The sequence below is a fragment of the Zerene cesonia genome, chromosome 3, assembly GCF_012273895.1.
Source record: "Zerene cesonia ecotype Mississippi chromosome 3, Zerene_cesonia_1.1, whole genome shotgun sequence".
In the NCBI taxonomy this organism is placed as follows: Eukaryota; Metazoa; Arthropoda; class Insecta; order Lepidoptera; family Pieridae; genus Zerene; species Zerene cesonia.
The window spans coordinates 9,142,511-9,163,124 of record NC_052104.1 but is presented as its reverse complement, the minus strand read 5'-3'; the positions used below and the strand labels follow the sequence as shown (position 1 = coordinate 9,163,124).

The 20,614-nt window shown below is 33.9% G+C and overlaps 2 protein-coding genes across 2 annotated transcripts in view; both read right to left on the bottom strand.

Annotated features, from left to right (window-relative positions):
* Nucleotides 1-2,903: 2,903 nt before the first annotated feature.
* LOC119837559 (lysosome membrane protein 2-like) lies at nt 2,904-17,132 on the bottom strand. The gene is made up of 11 exons (XM_038363183.1): nt 16,981-17,132; nt 11,752-11,819; nt 9,285-9,379; nt 8,127-8,290; nt 7,550-7,697; nt 6,477-6,674; nt 6,046-6,164; nt 5,510-5,778; nt 5,074-5,192; nt 4,250-4,375; nt 2,904-3,894 (listed from the first exon to the last, which is right to left on the bottom strand). Exons 2-11 carry the CDS (start codon nt 11,798-11,800, stop codon nt 3,646-3,648), a joined length of 1,536 nt encoding a protein of 511 aa, XP_038219111.1. The 5' UTR covers nt 11,801-11,819; nt 16,981-17,132; the 3' UTR covers nt 2,904-3,645.
* Nucleotides 17,133-19,462: 2,330 nt separating this feature from the next.
* LOC119837373 (synaptic vesicle glycoprotein 2B-like) overlaps nt 19,463-20,614 on the bottom strand; it is a 33,279-nt gene continuing 32,127 nt past the window's right edge. Inside the window, exons 11-12 of the mRNA XM_038362944.1 lie at nt 20,083-20,210; nt 19,463-19,594 (exon numbers count right to left, since the gene is read on the bottom strand). Coding sequence (XP_038218872.1) covers nt 19,536-19,594; nt 20,083-20,210 — 187 coding nt within the window. The 3' untranslated portion in view covers nt 19,463-19,535. The remainder of the gene's footprint in view (nt 19,595-20,082; nt 20,211-20,614) is intronic.

The following is a 20,614-nucleotide window of genomic DNA, read 5'->3' as shown; positions in this document are numbered from 1 at the left end:
ACAGAAGACCGGCGTGAAATAACATTCTGCTGTGTTTCGTCGGTGAGTGGGGGAGCCATACATAAAAAGCTTATGTTGCAGATACTGAGATAGTTTAGTTTGTTATGCCCATAAATGTAGGTTAACTTCTTTGCTTGTTACCTGTATTAGATACTATTGGTACGAAAAACTATAGTAAGTCCTCTCTTCCCGAGTCTCAAACTATTTGTCGGTTTTGATCGGTTCAATGGATTGACAGTGAACTTGAGGCGTCATAGCGCGGCGTCATGATGCGTTCTGATGCGCTAAGTACGCGTTCTATCTGACGCAGTCATTAATGATGCACCTTCTGTCAAATTTGGTGGATATTTCGAGCATTTTTCGTGCATTATCCAAGGTTTTTGTGTCGCGTAATCGATCTCTAATCGTACATCATCTTTTTCCAAGTTTAAGGAAAACTTTTCAATTTAATATTTCAAACATGGTAATTGGTTGATGCAATAATATGAGAAGAGGTTTGTTTTTTGTCATGTTTTCTTTTTTTGATAATAAACAAGATTTTCTCAATTTTATAATACATTCTTCATATAATATTAAATTAATTCAAAAATTAAGTCAACGACGTTATTTAAAATACATAAACATAATTAAATTAGCTTTACTTTGTATTGTAGTGGTTATTGAAGAGTTTAATTGCACAAGTTTCCACACACTAGCGCCTACCCGTAACTTCGTCCATACAAACGTGATCCCGTGGTGAGTGACGGTAAAAAATTGTTTTATTTAAGTTACTACATAATTATTTTAATGAAAAAAACTTCACCACCTTCAAAATGTCAGTGCTAGACCAAATCAAAACAGGCCCTGTTTAAATTAGGAACATAGAAAGTCCACAACTTCCATTTAAAATAGGATCATCAAAGTCCGTTCACCCAATCGAAAGTTCTAAACAAAGCAAAAAAAAATACAGTCTATATCAGTAAAGGTACACGGATGTCCATGTAATAGTCTTATATGTTTATATGCTATAGATTTATTCAAAGAAGCTCATTATCACACAGACGATAGTTCCTTAAATGTAGACCGTACAAGTGGTTCTATTACATGTATATTATGATAATTACAGTGTCTATACCTACCGCATTCTTCAGCAATATCATTATCAACCATTCGATATTTCTAGAAGATCGCACCAGTAACCGGTTGAATTTCAGGGTCCAAAAATTATAACCATAAAATATAAGACAAGTTTAGTGCAAGCGGGTATTTTTAACAAATAAAGCCAGAGTTAGCGTATATATAAAAAACGTTTTGTTGCATTAATTTATACTCAAATGAAGAAGGCTGGATTAGCGTCCGCATTGGGATAATAACTTTAATAAAAACTTTTGGACACATAAATTAATTCGCCGAGAGATCTGAACAGCAAAAAATAATGAACATTTTTTTAATTTAACCTCAATGACAAGGTTCTCAAATAAATCTTAACATACCTACGTAATTTTATGTCGGCGGCAAGCAAGCAGACTAAGCACACTAATATTATAATATTAGTGTTGCATATACTTCTATAGGAGTATATGCGAATGTTTATTTGTTTGGATGTTTGTACCGTCAAACACGCTGAAACTACTGAACGGATTTTGATGAAATTTGGTATACAGACCAGGTATAAGCTGACTTGGAGGATAGGGATACTTTTTATCCCTATTAAATTCTCCCTTGGGATAAAACAGGAATCCTGATTTCCGGGCGGAGCCGGGGCGAGCGTCCAGTATTATAAAGGGGAAAGTTTGTTTGTCCGTCAATTACGCTGAAACTACAGAAACGGATTTAGATGAAATTTGGTGCACAGACCGTGTATAAGCTGACTTTGATGTTAGGATACCTCGTTATCCCAATTTAATCGCTTGGGATAAAACAAGAATAGACAGTCACAAAATCATTGGTAAATGTCCTAATTCCACGCGGACAAAGCCGCGAGTGGAAACTAGTTACGAATTACGTAAAGCGTGATGCGAGGCGTGACGTGACCCCTTTGCCGGAAAATACAGGAAGGTCACGAAACTAGTCTCTCTGTGGTCACGAAGTTAGTGGCAGCGGATAAAACTTACGTAGCGTTAGTTTCAGTTTGTACCTAACCGTCGAATAATATAATTGTGCTAAACGATACCTACTCAGCTAAACTATCATAGTGGTCTATTAATTATGCTTCCTGATAATATGTATTTTTATTGGTGAGGAAATGCTCATAATAAGTCTAGCAGTTTTGTAGCCCATTCGTTAACACCCTGGAAAATCTTTCCTCTTTTCAATATATATATTGAATATATATAGTAGCTGGAACGCGCTGCGTCACTCGCGTGGGACACGGGAGTCTATATACTAATCCAAATTTCCTACAGATACGATAATCTGTTTTCGCGTAATTGAATTAGAAACATCCATACATCCATCCAACCATCCATAGTTACTTATCTTGCTAATATTAAAAAACTTTCGTGTTTATAATATTAGCAAGATAAGTAGATAGAGACATCGCTATTGTTAACGATTCTTAAAAATGCAATAATACAGCAGTTTGATGCAGAAGTCAGCTTACAGTGCCAACGATTATACATGTTTACCCCTCATTTCCTATAGATATTGAAGGCTAAATTTTTTACCACACAGTAGTATTTTCAACCGACTTAAATAGAAGGAGATTCTCAACTCCACTGTATCTTTTAGTAATGTTTTTCAAGGTTAAGAAATAAAACAAACATCACAATTTACCAATTTATAGATAGGTACAAAATTATTAGTTCTATAGCTACTTTAAATTAATATCACATTAATTGAATTATAGTAAATTGGATTACAAGCTAGACAAAATATAACAAACTAAACTTACTTTTAAAACAAATGAGCAAATATTTCTATCTGTTGGCTGTTGGTGCCTATGGAGTGAATAGACCTACTCAGGGATACATAAATGTAGGTTAATTTAAATGGTTTTTCAGCAAGAAAATCCGGGTCACACCCTGTCGCAGCGTTGACTGCGAGACTGCGAGCGTTTATATAGACTCCAAGAGCTCAAGTGATGCTGACACACATTAAAACAACAACGGCAGGCGGCTCTGTCGGTACACGTTTACACATCGTCGCTTAGATATAAGAATACGCGATGTACTGAAAATCTTCTGATTGTTCAAATAATTAAATTACTACAGGTATAGTTGCTTGAAGAATAATTTGACAAGAACATCAGGGTGATTGCCCATAAATTTATGTGGTTTTTTTTTTATCGATAAAAGATGTTTGATGTTTACAGGTAACTTTGTATTTAATATTGTATGAAATTCGTTTCATAAATATTTGTTTTGTTTTTAATGCATGCTTTAAATTATTTTTTTATAACGTTTTATTTATAGGAATAAATGACACCTTAAGGGGCAATCGCTCAATAGGAAAAAAACTTTAAAATAAGCGCGAAGCAGCGGATTGAATCCAGCACAAAACTTTTCTTTCTTCGGTTACGACTTGCAGTATACATTGAAGAAAATCTCAATCACTCCTCATATATCGCTATGACATAAAGCATAATAAAATCTGTTTTTACTTCCGTTCTTTGTTAGAATAAAGAAATTCACTATTTTATAAATTATTTATACCTATATACCAACGCTATCGGCATTGATCAGTCGAAGTCTTTGCTAAATCTCCATTTTTCTCGTCTATTAGCGGTACTGTGGTACTCAGTTTATACGTCAAGCCGCTCTTGGCCCGTAGACACAAGCATGACCTAACTGCTATTGCTAAAAGTAAGAGACCTGCGACGAAAGACAGAGTCGCTGGGACGATGCGCAAGTAGGGTCCCAAGCTGTACTCGAACCACAAAATTTTCTTGACATATGGTATTAGATCTGGTTGTACCTGTGAAAAAGGGAATTTCAGTATACTTTTCAAGGGTTACATACAAATGTAATTTGTTTTTTGTTCGATTTAAACAGTTTGAATTCATTTATTGCGTGAATACGCCGTGTGATCCATGCCATCAATATATTTTTCTTAACACTAGGCGTTACGTCCGTGGTGCAGACAATAGTACTAGAGGATCACATACATATGGACAGTGAAAGACTTTTATAAATCGCTCAAGTAGTTTTTGAGATAAGCGTGTTCACAACACGCACAGCACGATTTTCGTATTTTTGGCTCTTTTATGATATAGAATAAACATATTAGGTACAAGGATTTCTAGTGAGTTCGAGAGATAATGTTTACTTACAATTTTAAAGAGTATAGTAGGAACGACCATATTTGAGAACTGTCTGGTGGCTGAGTTAAAGCGTACATCGCCGACTATCACATTACCTTGCAGAGAAAAACGCGTTGATAAAACTACGCCGAGTTTCTGAAAGTATAATAGTTTGTGTCCTTAAATAACCAGTGCTGAAATAAGTACAAATATCCATAATTTTATTCCCATTTAAACATATGACTTTTAATTAATATTGTTTCGGCTACCATGGCATGGCGTTTAAATGAATGAATCAGTAGTAGGTTTCAGCCAGCTCCCCATAAAAGCAACTATGTTTTTGTTCTTTCAAAAGTATATAACTCGATGACCTACGCATCATATAATGTGCTTGTAAAAATGTATCTTGTTACTAATTATTTATGTTTCTTAGCCGAAGCCTTACCTCGACTATGCCAAACATTTCAAAATTAAAATATGCGAAATCGGCTGAGCCGTATCGTTCTCGACTATTAGTGAGACAAACGAGTAGCATATAAGTTGACAAGATTGGTCTATCATTATATAAAATATCGTCAAACTCTGCCTTTGTATACGACGAACACACATACAGAAAAAAATACTCACCATAGTTTTGGGGTGTATAATACATCCTCATTGCATTTTAAAAATATTTAATCTACAGGTCAACAGGAAATGGTCTGGTTACCATATTTCTTATATATAATATATAAAATTATTGTTAATCTTTGTATATATATATATATATATATATATATATATATATATATATAGATTATCCATTCATCTATTCTATTCTATCTATATATCAAGAGAAATGAAAAGACTCGTACCGAATCAATAACGAACTCGCTGTCATGTTCCGCTGCGTTAGGCTTGATTCCTTCGAGTCTCTCGTACAGTTTCGGGTCGCTGTGCAGATAATGTCCAATGGACAAGCCCGTGCTGGTGTCTGAGTATGTGGATAAATTTCATACAATGATTAAGCATCGATTATTTTCCCTAGCCTAGCCATGATTTTTATAATTAGTTAAATATTAAAACTTAATTTTTAACTAATTATAAAATTAAGTTGATCAGTACTTTACAGACTAGATTTCAAATTAGGAATAGAGGGAGAGTTCAAAAGGTCAGTCTTCCTGACATAAAGGATAAATTATAAAAATAATAACAGTGCACTTACATGCAATATATAAACTATTAATAGCATACAAAAGAACACATTTTAAAGACACGCTTCAATTTAAAAATGTTGGTGTAAAATATTACCATAAAAGCACGGTCCAATATTGGATACACCTTCAATACACGTTGGTAAAGTGCACACACATTTATTATTCTCGTTCATAGTGAATGTCTCATTGCTGAATTTGTACACAAAGGCCTCAGCGCCGTTCTTCATAGTCCTGCTGCCCTGGTACTGCAAGTCCAAGATCCGACAGAAAGAGTAGCGGAAAATCCGGAGAGGTGTTTCCTTTGTCAGGTCTGTGGGATAGCCTAGACCTTCGTAGACGTCCTCGAAGGTGTTACAGCGACTTCTGCAAATAAATATGACAGTGTACAAATTGAGAGTGTGTAAAAAATGAGAGTATGTAAAAATTGTCAGTATGTTCAAATTGACAGTGTGCTAAAACATTGGAAATAATTATACGAGTTTAGGCTTCATTCTAGTATGGCCATGGACTCTCGATAAGACACACATACAGTCAGTCACACAGTCCTCGAAGGTGTTACAGCTGACAGAATAACCAATGTACCCACACACTTCTGAATCTATATAATTACAATCAATCAAAATTACTTACTGTTTTTCTGTACCATAACCATGCATAGAGAGACCCGCCTCTCCGTTATATTTTCTTATCTTAAATTTATCTTGCTCCTTTGTTGCCAGTTCAATTCTGCTACGTTCATTTTCGTACAGCTGAAATTATTTAAGTTTATATAATAAAAAGGATTATAATGGTCCAGTTTTGACTATGGATAAATTTGTTGAAGTAATTTGTTTTTTATTGCAGAATTTTCAAATCAAGAAAATGATAAACCCCAGTAAACGGATATTTGTTAAATTGCCTTTTAATTGCCATCATATTAATTATGTAATTTACTACCATCCATCATTAATCAGTTTGCTACCTACAACAAAGGAAAATCAATCTTTTATAATTCCTTATATGCTGGTCAAACTAAGATATGCTTTAATTATAGTGCAACAATAACAATTATATTTACCTACCCGGTCCAACAAGCCCAGTTTCGAAAAGTTGATTATACCAGGGATGAAAGAGTTGAACATTTTGACGATGGGATCGTCCCAACCCCACAGGTAGCTGTGGGCGTCTAGGGACAAGATGGCCTTGGTGTTCATTTTGGCGATGAGAAGATTGTAACCGTATTGAGTGAACGGATTTGTAGATAACCTTGTCGCGAGAGTCTGGAAAGAGAATTGACAGCCACTTTGAGAAATATATATCGAGAGATTCTGGCAGATTCGATTCTGGTTTTAATTAATCAGAAAAAGGGTCCATTTGGATAAGATAATATAGAAGTAGCTGTTCAAGAAAAACAATGTATGGAACAAGTGTAAAATAAATTTGCCTCTTTTCCTGCAGGAGACATGTAATAAGTGCTTTAAATATTCTCCTCTCTTTAGTATGATATATTGATTAGTGTGGCAACAAAATAATAATAAATCTTTAAATCTTCATTTAGTAGGTTTTTACATTATTGTAACAGTGGATTGTGGCTCAGGCCCTCTTGCTAGGTAATACCTGTGTTACGAGGACCTGTTCCTTCCCTAGGAGTGATACATATAATAATAATAATATTGTTGTAAATAGAACGAAAGATTAACATTTTTATTTTTTTTTTTATTTATATATCTAAGGGTCCAATTTCCAATCCAATTTTCAACAAACCGACTGTGCTTAAGGTTATAAAATTTGGTGTGTGAGTGTGTGCGTGTGTCTGTGTGTGTGAGCGCGTGTTGTATGTGTGTGTGTGTGTGCATGGATGGGTGAGTGGCTGTGTGCGCGCGCGTATGTTTGTGTGTGTGTGTGTTAGACTTAACTTAGAAAATGGGTATATTGACTAAAATACTTATTAATTTTTCAATAAGACTTTTTTAGAAGCACTTTTGTATTGTCATTACTTACTTTACCATTAACCTCACAAAGAAAGCCGGCAAGCAGCTCTGTTATTACTCTTTTAAAATCATGGCAATATAATTTATAAAATTTACATCCACATACATGGCAATATAACTATAAGTTTTATATTCTAGTAATTATTTAATTTCGAATATCTTACCAACATGGGAATATTTGGCAGCTGCAATATAACGTCTTTCGGATCTGCTATAGACTTTTCTCTCAAGAACTCGAGTCTAAATTTTGGGGAATATTTCATAAGCCCGTTCTCTTCATCCAACTCTATATCTTCGTTCTTGCGAAATTCTCTGAAAATATTAAATTGTTACTTATTGTACTTTCTTACAATACAATAGGTAATTTCTTTAAAAAAATGGACCAGCATTTATTTATGTATTATGTATGCTCTATCCTGAAACTTACCACACAGTTGTATGCCAAAAAAAATTCACATATTGGTAATTTACAAAATTTCCTAGCATGTAGAGATTCAGTTATAAGTTATCATCAACCATCATCTTTTATTGCGTGAAAAAGTTCACAAGCGAAGGGAGTGTCATTTGTCCAATCAAATGGTATCGTAGATACACTGATTAACAGAAAAGTGAAAGATTTTGTGAGGAGAAATCTCCTTTAAATCTAACCAATAAAATATTATGAGCTCTTAAGAAGAAAAGCTTATAGCATGTTCAATGATAGAGGTCACAAGAAATTGTTTTAAATAAAATAAAACTCACTGATAAGTAAACGGCCCAACTTCTTCCACTCTCAGCTTCGTATCTTTCCCCGCTAAGAAAGCTGCCCCATTGGTTATATTGAACAGATAAATGTGCAGATACACACACGGTATCTCTTCATGCAATATCTCGTAGAGATATGAGCCCTCTGTTAGACGCAGTACCTGAAATATAAATGTGTTTGTAAAAGGTTCAGTTGCATGGTATAAAATATTGTGTTCTCTTCATCGTGATTTTACTGAATGAAGTACAAACACAAAGAAATCTTAAACTACAATGATGCTAGTTCGTGTTTTTTGCATAGAGGGCAAAGGAGCGGACCCGTCACCTGATAGTAAGTGATCAGCGTCGCCCTATGCACCCACAACGCCAGGAACATTGCAAGTGTGTTGCTGGCCTTTCAAATGAAAATAAGAGCTCTTCTTAGAGATCTCTAAGTCGTACCCGTTTGAAAACACAGCATGAGGCCGAATTAAGACAAAGAAGCTTAATTATTATTGTTAACAAAAAACTATACTGCCTTAAAATTTTTCGAAGTAGACCAAATTTGGATGTGACTACATAATAGGAAACAGCATACAAACAAAAAGGAATCATAGGAATCGGTTCACCCAATAAAAAGTTATAAGGCAACAAACAGAAAACAGTCGTTTTTGAAGTCATTACAAATGAGTCCCATTTTATTGAATTATCATCATCATCAGCCCATATATGTTCCCACAGCTGGGACACAGGCCTCCTATGAGGGTTTCATTGAATAAATAATTAAAATTACTGCTATTTGGAACAAGAATGGGATAATCAAGTAAAGATTATTCCAGGCACGTAGATGAGTTTAATTTGAATCCAAGTTATTTTTATGTCGACATTACTGGATCACATAATGGTAAATGATTACGACTGGTATTAGATAATTGAAATACTTGGAAAAATCTACATGATAACCCTTATTTACGAATTATGATAAAACATAACACAAGGATGATATGTAGGCTTCACTCGTGGTACGTTTATTTCTCTTAGCAACACACTTGTTCCTACTGCAGGGACTCGAACATCCTATGAGGATTCAGGCCTTAATTCACCACACTGGCCAAGTACAGGTTGACAGGCCCACTATTAGGACGCGAGTAAAGCCGACGGTTCCAGTATACTCACGTGTTTAGACATTATGTGCGCGGGGTTGATGAAGCAGATTAAAAATGATAGGCCCAAAGATGCGACGCCAGCTATCATGCAGATGGAGAGCTTACCTGGAGATAAAATAACAAATTTTTGAAGTTATTGAAAAGTTTGTTATTTAACAAAAGAAACTTTCTTGCCAGATGAAATATTGTATCAAATATTACATATAAACAATAACTTTAAATTTACAATGCTATTAAACGACTTTAAATTAAAAGACAAATATTAATTTATCTATGTATTACATAACTTCCAAACTAATTCATCACATGCCTTTAGAATATACGTAGCAATTCAGTTTCCAAGAAATGAATAAATAAATGGGAAGGTTATAAAACCCTAACTTATTATAGTTAGTGTTATATAATTTTTTCCTCCGCCAACGTTGTTAGTTAAAATTTGCACCTATTTATTATAGACAAACATATACAAATATAAATATTTACATAATATCATAAATAACAGTATTTAGTATAAAACCGATTTAAATAAACCATAATGATTAATTGTCCAAGATGTAACTGGTTTCTAATTATATTACTTTATAGTTAATTAATTTAATACTCCAAGAGAATTTGGTACCTGCGCGATTAACTGGTTTCCAACTAACTACGTCAAATTAAATTTTCCCTTAATTAAAAACTCATGTCATTGTCGTACTCATAGTAATATTTCGACTCTCTCATTCAAATTTAATTCTAATTCTTAAAATAAAAAAAAATCGGTCAAGTGCGAGTCGGCATTGGGATACTAAGGGTTCTGTATAAATAGACTTGAGCAGCGACAAAAGTCCGTCCAATGTATGGCCTTTCCGACGGTTGTTTTTCCTCGTTTCTTATTATTTATAAATGTTATAGTATATGTTATAGCAGCAACAGTAATACATGTCTAAAAATTTCCAATGTCTGACAATCATGGTTTATGACAATGGTGACGTGAACGGATGGACAAACAAACAGATAGCGAAGTCTTCGTAATAAAGCCCCGTTTTACTCATTGGGTTCGAAACCCAATATCCAGAGACCTACAACCTCACAAACAAACGCAGTCGTCGCAAGTTTCTTCCGGAATTTCGGATTATATCAGATCAGTGGTTAGACTGAACGTAGAACAGTGTCAACTCAAATCGTAATATATCTCTCACTATCCACCATAAGTTCTAGAGGAAAAGTCTAATCGGAATCATTTAAAGCACGTTACGTGTAAATTCCAGCAGATAATCAGCCATATTTATCAAACAATTTAAATGGATCAAGATTTATATCCTGATATCAATTACAACAATATTGAATTCTATCCGTATTTGACATTGAAAATTTATTTTATATAATAACTATTTTATTTTGTTAACTGCAAGTTTCTTGCCGATTTTTCTGGGTAAAAGCGACTTTTAAAACGTTAGTAGTTTAAAAATATCCATTAATGAATAGTAAACACTTGTAATGTTTACATAAATATAAACATGTTATGTTTGATTTTAATTTGATTTACATATCACCAATTAAAAATTAAATTATTGAGATTTGTACTGACAATTTTTTTTTATAGAACTAGCAGTTTTTGAGTTATATCTTAAGAAAGAACCAAACAAATAATATTAATTGAGGTAAAGATTATCAGCACTTTTTTCATGAGATTGTAATCTGTCGAAAAAATGTGATTCGTAGCATACTATTACAGCTTTTCTGTGGATTTGGATTAAATTAGTTTTGGTTCGCTTAAAAACAACATAGAAATATCCTATACGCGTGTGGTTTTTAAATTAGACCTTTGTAACTCCCGAACTGCATTCGCAGTATAGCGTACCGTAATGCGTTAAATACAAACAAATTACGGATCACAATATTTCGATAGTTGCAATCCCGCGAGTTAGATAATCTAACGGGTTTTACAATATCACGGCGACACTAAGCTACACAACCTTGATCTGGGCTATCCGTATGCGCAATAGCGTCATAAGGTTATGCGATGTGACGTCGTCATAAAGAAATTTAAGAAAATTATCTGCTTCAGTAGGTACATAGATTTTTCGTAGGAATTGTGACGTTAAGAGTCTATTAATTTAGTTCATTATGGCTCCGTTGATGCGTCTATCACTAAAAATGTATGGTTTCAATAGGTAACAAAAAACGATCGTCAGTCAGAATAAAATAATTCCGGTATTGTTATTTGTTAAAAACACCTTTGAATAATTGATTTCGCCACTTGAGTCGTGACAACTATGAGATATGAACGAAACAAACATACACTCATTTTGAAACATAGGAACATTTAAATTTTATGAATATTTATAGTTTTTTTATATCAAAAAGTAGAATATAATCGATATTGACGACGAGTTTTTATATAATTCAATGAACTTGCAGGGCTTGTTATGTAAATTAATTATATATTCCATGTCGGAAAATAATATTTAATTGACCATAAATATCTTACTTACAATAATTCTGGGTTGTACATTTTTTATATTTTTCGTCATTGTGTTTCATATTGATGCGACTGCGCAATCTGAAAATACAAACATATCATAAGCACTCGCACTTTTAAATGAATCCAACTTATATATAACAATAAAATGATAAATACACAGACAAAAAGTTTGACGTGGAACAAGACAAGACGGGAATGATGGGGGAAAGGGAAATTCTAAGTCGTCTAACGTAATTTTCGAAGCCTCCAGCTTAAGCCTCAAAGCCGAAATGATAAAAAACACACAACACGAATACTAAAAACTTCCACTATACATATTTAAATAATTATGTTTGAGTGTACATGTAATGTTTAAACATATTTATTAAGAGTGTATTAAGATTCTTTTAGATTCTGCTCGATAGAAATGTTATTCCGAAGCAGTGATAGTTTTCATACATAAGTGCTTGTAAAAGTTTACATTGTTAAAAATGTTTTTAGGTGTGACCTGAAGTATAATTTTTTTTTTATGTCATAGCGGGCAACTGAGCTGGTGGTTCGCCTGATGGTAAATGATCACCACCGCCCATGAACATTCGCAGAAGCTCAGACCCCTGAGAACGCACTTCCCGCTTTTAAGAAATGAGGGATAAGGAAAGGATTGATGAATGGAACGAAGGAATGGACTGGGAAGGGCTAGGAGAAGGAAATAGGCCTCCGGCTCACACGCCGTTTTTCTGTGGTACTTCCCCGGTGCGAGCTGGCCCAATTAATTAATAAAATAAACAATTTTAAACTGTCGCGGGGTAAATAGACCGTTAACCGTTTAAATAGACCGTTTTTCATGGAGATAATTTTTCATAACGATATATGGGAGTATAATCAGTATTATGCTATATGGTATAATAGATTTTTATAATTTCGGATGTCACAATTATTACTTGATCTATAAATCTGAGCTTTTGCATATTATAAACAAAATAAGATGAATATATTATGCCTGCAACAATCGGATATCAAAAAACATATGAAATTAAAATTATAATTACTCATTTAATAATCCCAAAATAGAACATTTAAATCATATAAAATAATGAACCTCATTTTACATAAATTAGAATTCTAGACAAATAATTCTCATTCTATTTAATTTTTGCTATTATTCTGTTTCTGTCTTTTATTTGTACTCTAATAAAAAAATATGAACGAATATTTGCAATAGACGAAGTAATGAATATAAAATTGCGTGAGAACTATTTTTTACATACATTACCATTTAATTATTTGCCGGTTGATTATCGTCATACAAAATCAAGGCTATCGATACAACGAAAATGTGCTATCATCAAATCATGGGAAAAATTCGCTGTACAGATTAAATTAATCAGATTTGGTGTTCACACTGACAGCAAGCAAGGGACAGCAAGGGAGCAGATGGGACTGCTGATGTTTAGTAGTATTGTAACACTAGAGGTGTGGAATCTTCTGGTCTAGATACAAGCGATGCTAAGAACTGCTTCATTCAACTGTGTACATTTCTTTTAATTTCTATCATGCATACTGAATTGGCTATTATAAAATGTATTTGATATTTTAACAGACGCTACTGTGCTAATAAACGCTTGTATTTTAAGGCACACCGGTCGCCTAGAGCACGATAGCTATAGAACTTCTATTGGATAAGAAATACGTAAAGATAAAATGGGTCCTTCGTACGTGAAAAGTCGATGCCCTTGCAGGGCCTTGGCTTTAGGCTGTCTTATTCACGTGCTTGCAATTATATACAGACCTATTGGCATTATATAGATATATTGAATTTGTCAGAAATGTTTCATATATATAAAGCTGCTTAAATGCTAGCTATGCCCCGGGGACAGTATCTCCGGGTGGACAATATCACAAGAAAAAAATTATATTCCCCATTTCAAAACAATGTGGATGGAATTTTTGCTAAAAGCCCAATTGAGTGTGACCTGGAGGTGTGTTTTACAGATCAAAGCCTGATTCAAACAAACAGATAGATTTTCACATATATATTATTGAGCACAATCAAAGAGGAATACAACTGGAATGCAATAAAAAAATCTCCTGGTGAGTCTCTGTGACCTGCCAGAACTACTATTTATAAGACTTCTCCAAGGTCATGCTGATTAACTAAAATAATGAAAAATATCTTTATTCATACAAAATTGGGTAACAAGCAATCAAAGAGCGAACTTGACCTCCGAATTAGTAATTACTGTGTTTCGGAAGTCTGTTCGTTAATTGAAGCCTTTTTATTGATTGATATACCGGCAAGAGCCTAATTTACAACATATTTAAACAATAACACAAAACCTTATATTAAATTCGCCCTTACTTACACCTAAATACATTAATAACAGAGATTTCTTGATAAGAAAAAAATGGTATATGATTTTGAGTCAGACAGACAGACAAGCATCACTTACAAAATGGACATAGTCATTATGCTGTAAAGCTCTTAGGAACCCAAGGTGTCAATGGAGATTCATAGAAAGCAAATTCTAGCTTAACGAATTACATTTATTTTCTAAACATTTAAAACTATATAAAAAAATACTTGAGCTGTAGAAACAAGTGATTGCATTTGTATACGGATTCATTATTATTTTAATATTATTCTGTCTTAGTCTCGATCACTAAGCCGAGACTACACAATAATTGTAGTAGCTACGGGCATAAATATCTAGTACTTGTGATATGTGGCACTTATATCTGAAATAAAGGACCATCGCGTCCCTTCAGTCTAAGCTTTAGAATAATATTTAATCTACAGAATAATATTCCGGGCATCGCTTTTAACAGCTTTCGGTATATTAAGCAACTAAAATTAAGAAAGATACCTAACTAGCAATAAAATACACAGATAATTGAAATAGTCAGCAATGACAATACAACATCTTTAGTTAATTTTTTGCCAGAGCTACAATATTACAAAGAGGCTTTTTTTGTATTTTTGTATGTTTGCAAAGTTTTCCGGTAAAACCACGGGACTAATTTCAAAAACTCTTTCACCCCTATATAAAGCTGTAGCTTCACTGAGTGACATATGCTTTATATGAACCACGGGCGAAGCCGGGGTGAACAGCTAGTGGGTGATACTCGTAGTGCAAATGTATCTAAATCACAGTAAGAGCTGATAATTCCGCAATAAATTTTAAAGCCTACAATGAAGGTTGTTTGTGCAAAATTGAGGTCGTATAACATATTTCTAAAATTAAGTTTTAAAATGTGATCAAGGCATGCTAACAACATTTTATTAGCATACCTTAATTACATACTTAAAACTTAATTAAAAAAATACGTTATCCGACCTTTTTAGTAATGCAAAATTATTTATTGTTATGGGTTTTTGAGAATGTTTTATCGATATTATGATAAATAAATAAAGTTTTATGACACTTAAATATATAAAAACTATTGCAGTGGGAGTCCAATATAACTCAGGGAATTTAATTTAAAAAAGGAAATGGCCTGTAATTAGGTTATGACAAAAGGAGAGAAAGAAAAAGCATTAAACGAACGAAATAGTCTCAAACGATTTGATCCACAAAGATTCTTGTATTTTCTGATAGCCGATAAAATATGGAATTGCAGCTGCACTTAAGAATATAACTTAGAAATAGCTATATCTAGCACTTGCTATTATTAAAATTTTACCAATTATTTATAAAATAAATAGAGATTTATTTAATTAAAAACCCATTCAACCGTTATAATAATGGAAACATTTTGAAGGCTACAAAAAATGTACCTACGGATAACATATTACTAGAATTAATCGATTAATTAATAAACATTAATTACGTATTATAAACCCTAAAAACCAAAAAATACCCGTTAAATCATTAGCAAATTTCGGAATATTACAGCAAAAACAAACAAAAACCGTTCGATAATCTTAAAAAAATTGAAGTCGCATAAAATTGTAAACTTACGCAATGTCTCCTATCGAATCACAAACAAATTATTTGACTTCGAGCTAAACACGTTCACCCTTTCGCGATTAAAAACTTTGAATGAACTTGATTTAAAACCCGTTCGTAATAACAAACTTTTGACTAGTTTATCCACTGAATTCGCCTATCCTTGTTTACACAACATGCCAGTTGATAATTAACATACATATTCAAATAACTGATAGGCAATTGGCCAGCATGGCGGATTATGGGCAGTCTTTTACTATTATGGTTAGGTTCGTTCCCGTTACCCTGTAATGGGAAAAACTAAGGCTGATGATGACGATGATGATGAAAAATATATGTGATTACTTATTGCACTTAACTTGTACCTATTTAGGCTTTTTTATGTCACAGTCAGCAATGGAGCTGTTGGTTCGCCTGATGGCGCTACCACCCATGAACATTTAGAGAGACGTGAAGTCGACTGCAGACCTTACGCCTCTACAAATGGATTGCCGCCTTCAAATTTGCAAGGGATGAAGAAAGTATTGACGGGAGGAACAAAGGAAATGACTGGGAAAGACAATGAAAAGGATATGGGCCGGCAGGGTAGTTTTATAATCATGTTGTCAGTCGGTGCTGACACCTACAACGTATGAACATGCACTGTGATACCTACGCGCTATTGTTAATCGATTTATAGAGGTACATTACATTTAGGGTGTCCGCACCAACGGTCAACGTGCCTTCAGGGTGACTCTGAAACCTCCCTCAGTTATGTGTGTAGAAGTGCTGTGGTTAGCTAAAAAGACGATCAATGGTTCGATGACGCAAACGAGTGGTTAAATTATTAGCTTGATTCAGGTAGATAGACATTAAATGTAACATAATATGGGATATGGAAATACCCAAAGAGTAAAAAAAATTGTACAAATGTATATATATTTTCACCGAAGTTTGAAAATCCTACGTTTAAGATAAGATCAAATATTTGAATACTCGTTTTTTGCATTTTCTAGCCAAACGAAGTTTAATCATTGATCACGATTGTCAATAAAAATGTTTTTGCATTTAATTCCTAAGAGTATCCGTCACTAAAATAAATAATTCACCTAGTCGGATTTCTGAGGAAACAAACCAAAGAAAATACAATCGACTTGATAACCTAATTATTTTAAGTTGGTTTATGACTCAAAAGTTGCTGTTGCTGCGTTCTTCATTATAGGCATGCAACTAATGATAATGTTATACAACAAAGCTTAATGCAAGTTAGAATATATTCTATATAGATATATATTATCTACGGGTCTTTACATACATCATACAAATATTCGTACCAATTTCAATGTCAATGAAATTTAAGCGTCGCACTCCTATATATTGTACTGGCATCGTAACCACATAGAAGCTGCTGACGCAATTTCAAATGATACACCCGACTCCGCCGATGAAAGCGGCTCGACCGAACGCAGCGGAGCTTGCGGTCGACCACTGCATACTAGACAAGTGGACAGTGCTAGTCCGCCATAACCCAGCCTTTTCCCCCACAACCTTGGATATATGCAAACGCATTCTTTACCTGCATGCGTATAGTGCATAACAAATTCAATTCACTTATATATAATAATTAAAGGACAATTACTACATTTTTTCCTCAAGATAAACACAATTAACTAATAACTTGGTAAACAGTTGAAATGCCATTATTGGATATAAAGCCATGGGCTGACATTACGTATCGATGATTAAAAAATTAAGTCTTGTATAAACCGGTATAATACTTTGTCATTTTATGTTTATTACACCATTATGGATAAATAATAATGTTATTTTAAACTAACAAAATAATTTGAATATTATTCAATCAAGTAATAAAATATTGTGTATATTATGATCCGATATGATTTAGCGTTGGACCTCGAATATTATTGGAATTAGTAGGTACCTATAGTTGAAGTCCCAGGGTCAAACGTAAAGGTTATGTTTTTCCAAAATCACTTCTATAATATACTTATGTACCTATACAAAAAAAGCCTGAAGAGTCTGTTTGTTTGAACGCGCTAATCTCAAGACCAAAATTCCTTCACCGTCGGATATGTGTACGTAATCCCAGAGTACTGAAGACTATTGGGGTCTATAGGAGGTTAGTGTCAGTGTCAGATGCGATTTACCTTTGTTTCCATGAATAATCTTTATTTAATTAGCAGTTATCTATATTCAATCATCTGCACTTTCACACATTTTATTGATGATGCTAGTTAAACCGATATAGTTTTGTTTTACATTTGAAAATTATTTGAACATAATACCGCTTCCGTGTCCTAAACAAACTGACAGCGTCAAATTTAGTATATAATCATGCTATGGGAATTAACTAAATTCGTTTCCCATATAACGAGTATGCATATTGTTTTTGAACATAATAAAATATTTTTATTACTTGTTTTTTATTTATCATCACATATACAAAAAGTGGGCTTAGTTGAGTTAACATATTCAGAACATTCAATTGATTCTGAATGTTGTTTGGAAAAATGTACATTTTTATGGTATATATATACAAATTACTAAGCTTTATTGTAGCTAATAACAATTTACGATATAGATTCAAAAATGGAATAATTTTACTTTACTTTTAGGTCGAACCCGCGATGTACAATGGTTGCATGTGTTACCAGCAATGTATTTTGCATTGGTTTTGCTTAGTACTAAATGGTTAGGTTATGTATATAGTTTAATCAATTAATCTAGACATAAAGGACCTGTTTCTTGACTTGCTGTAAATCACTGATATCTTATTCTTTAATTTTTGACCTATATTTTCATACATTATAATGTTGCCAATTTATCATATCAAGTACATGAAAAACTGACAACAAGATTAGTAGTCTTATTACTTACATAATAAACTTTTAGACCTCCAAAGTATCAAATGACTAGAGTAAATTTTTTTATGTCTATATATAAAAATGCTGCCTTTAGGGAAGTTATATATTCACTTTTATTTTACTACAACGAAGTTCTAGAACGATTTCCCATCTTCTATTTGAAATTGCCAATCGAGGAACTCTTAAAAAAATTTGAGCGCTCCATTTTTTGTTATTTAGAAACAATGAGTATTATTTTATAACACTATCCACGTAATAGAATCAATTTGGATATATTCTTTCTGGATTATAAAGTAGAAACATTAAAGAAAAAAAAATAAAATTTCTATATGGTCATGCCTCTGACAGAATAACAGCGTCACAGCCGTTGCTGTATCATATATGCTGAATCAGTAATCCTTTTCCTCAGGTGAAAAAGACATGAAAAAATTTAGTAGACACCATATTATATATTGTAGTTATAAGAATCATTTATACATACATAAATTTTATTAATTCGACAAAGAATTTACGTCACTAATTGTAAGTGTTATATACGCACTAGCTGTGACCCGCGGTCGAAACCGCGTAAGTCCGTATCCCGTAGGAATATCGGTATAAAAAGTGCCTATGTGTTATTTCAGTTGTCCAGCTAGCTACGAAGCAAAATAGTATTATTATTCACCAATAGATGTCAGGAAAAAAAAACACGAATATGACATTTTCTAAAAAAGATTCCTAGCTAGATCGATTTATCGCCCCCGAAACCCCCTATATACTAAATTAAATGAAAATCGTTGGAGCCGATTCCGAGATTCCAATTATATATATATATATATATATATATATATATTAGTTTCAACCGCGGGTCACAGCTAGTATATATGTATAAAAGAATTGCTCGTTTAAAGGTATAAGATAATATTCTGATACAGAAATTGAAACACAGTAATGGTGTTTGTAACTAATTTAATAATATTAATTAATAATAATAATATACAATAGTAATATAATATATATTAGCATCAGTGCGGCCTCTCCGGTCGAGTGCTCTTTGGTAGTATTATACACAGCAGCCCGCTCGCTGCAACAAACACACATCAGTTAAACCTGGCTATATATAAACTAGCGGTCCGCCCGGCTTCGCTCGTGGTACATATATGGCCCATAGCAGGCAATGGTGATGTAGCTTTCTGATGCGGTAAGAACTTTTTGAAGTCGATCCAGCCACGTGTGGAAACATTATAAACAGACATCATATAAATGAGATTATTTATATATGAGTTTAAGTTTTTGTAGCGTTGAAAAGCTTTTTATAAATGAGATTTTTTTTAAAGAAGAATAAAAATTTTTGATCACGGGGCGGGATTCGAACCCGCGTTTTTATACAAACTTAGTCGGCCACAATACAAATTTGCACATGTGCACCCACCGCCACCCCCCCACCCGATTACACACACACACACACACACACACACACACACACACACACACACACACACACACACACACACACACACACACACACACACACACACACACACACACACACACACACACACACACACTCACTGATGAGCAGCGCGCCGAACATGTAGATGGGCACGACGCAGTGCTGGTCGACGAGCGCGCCGAACACCACGTTGCCGGCGATGGCGCCCACGCGCCCGCACATCACCGTCACCGCCATCGCCGTCGCGCTGCGCAACACCAAGCAGCATTATACACAATAACGTCAATGACCGCCTCCTTGGCGCAGAGGTTAACGCGTGAGCGTGGAACCGAGGGGTCCTGGGTTCAATTCCCGGTGGGGACGCACAAAAAAAAATGTCTCAGTCTGGCAGGACACAGAAGGCTGATCACCTACTTGTCCGTAAAGAAAATCGATCAGTGAAACAGATGTACATCATCTGCCCCATACCCCAGTAGGGGGCACGGGACTTCACTTTTACAATAACGTCAAGCACAACATCTTATATAGTAATAATCTATACATATAATAAATCTGTAGAAAAGTAATTTTTGTACATTGCAAAAATTGAAAAAAAAAATGGCCAGTGTGTGAAAAGATATCTAACAGAACCCATTTTTGAAATTTTTGTCT

Bases quoted from the DNA above. Each gene is read 5' to 3' on its own strand.
- LOC119837559 (XM_038363183.1), bottom strand. From the start codon at position 11,800: ATGAAACACAATGACGAAAAATATAAAAAATGTACAACCCAGAATTAT. The intron at 5,779-6,045 runs GTAAGTAATTTT...ATTTATTTGCAG, and splicing joins GGTTATGGTACAGAAAAACA to AAGTCGCTGTAACACCTTCG. The intron at 5,193-5,509 runs GTAATATTTTAC...CCACATACTCAG, and splicing joins TATTGGACCGTGCTTTTATG to ACACCAGCACGGGCTTGTCC.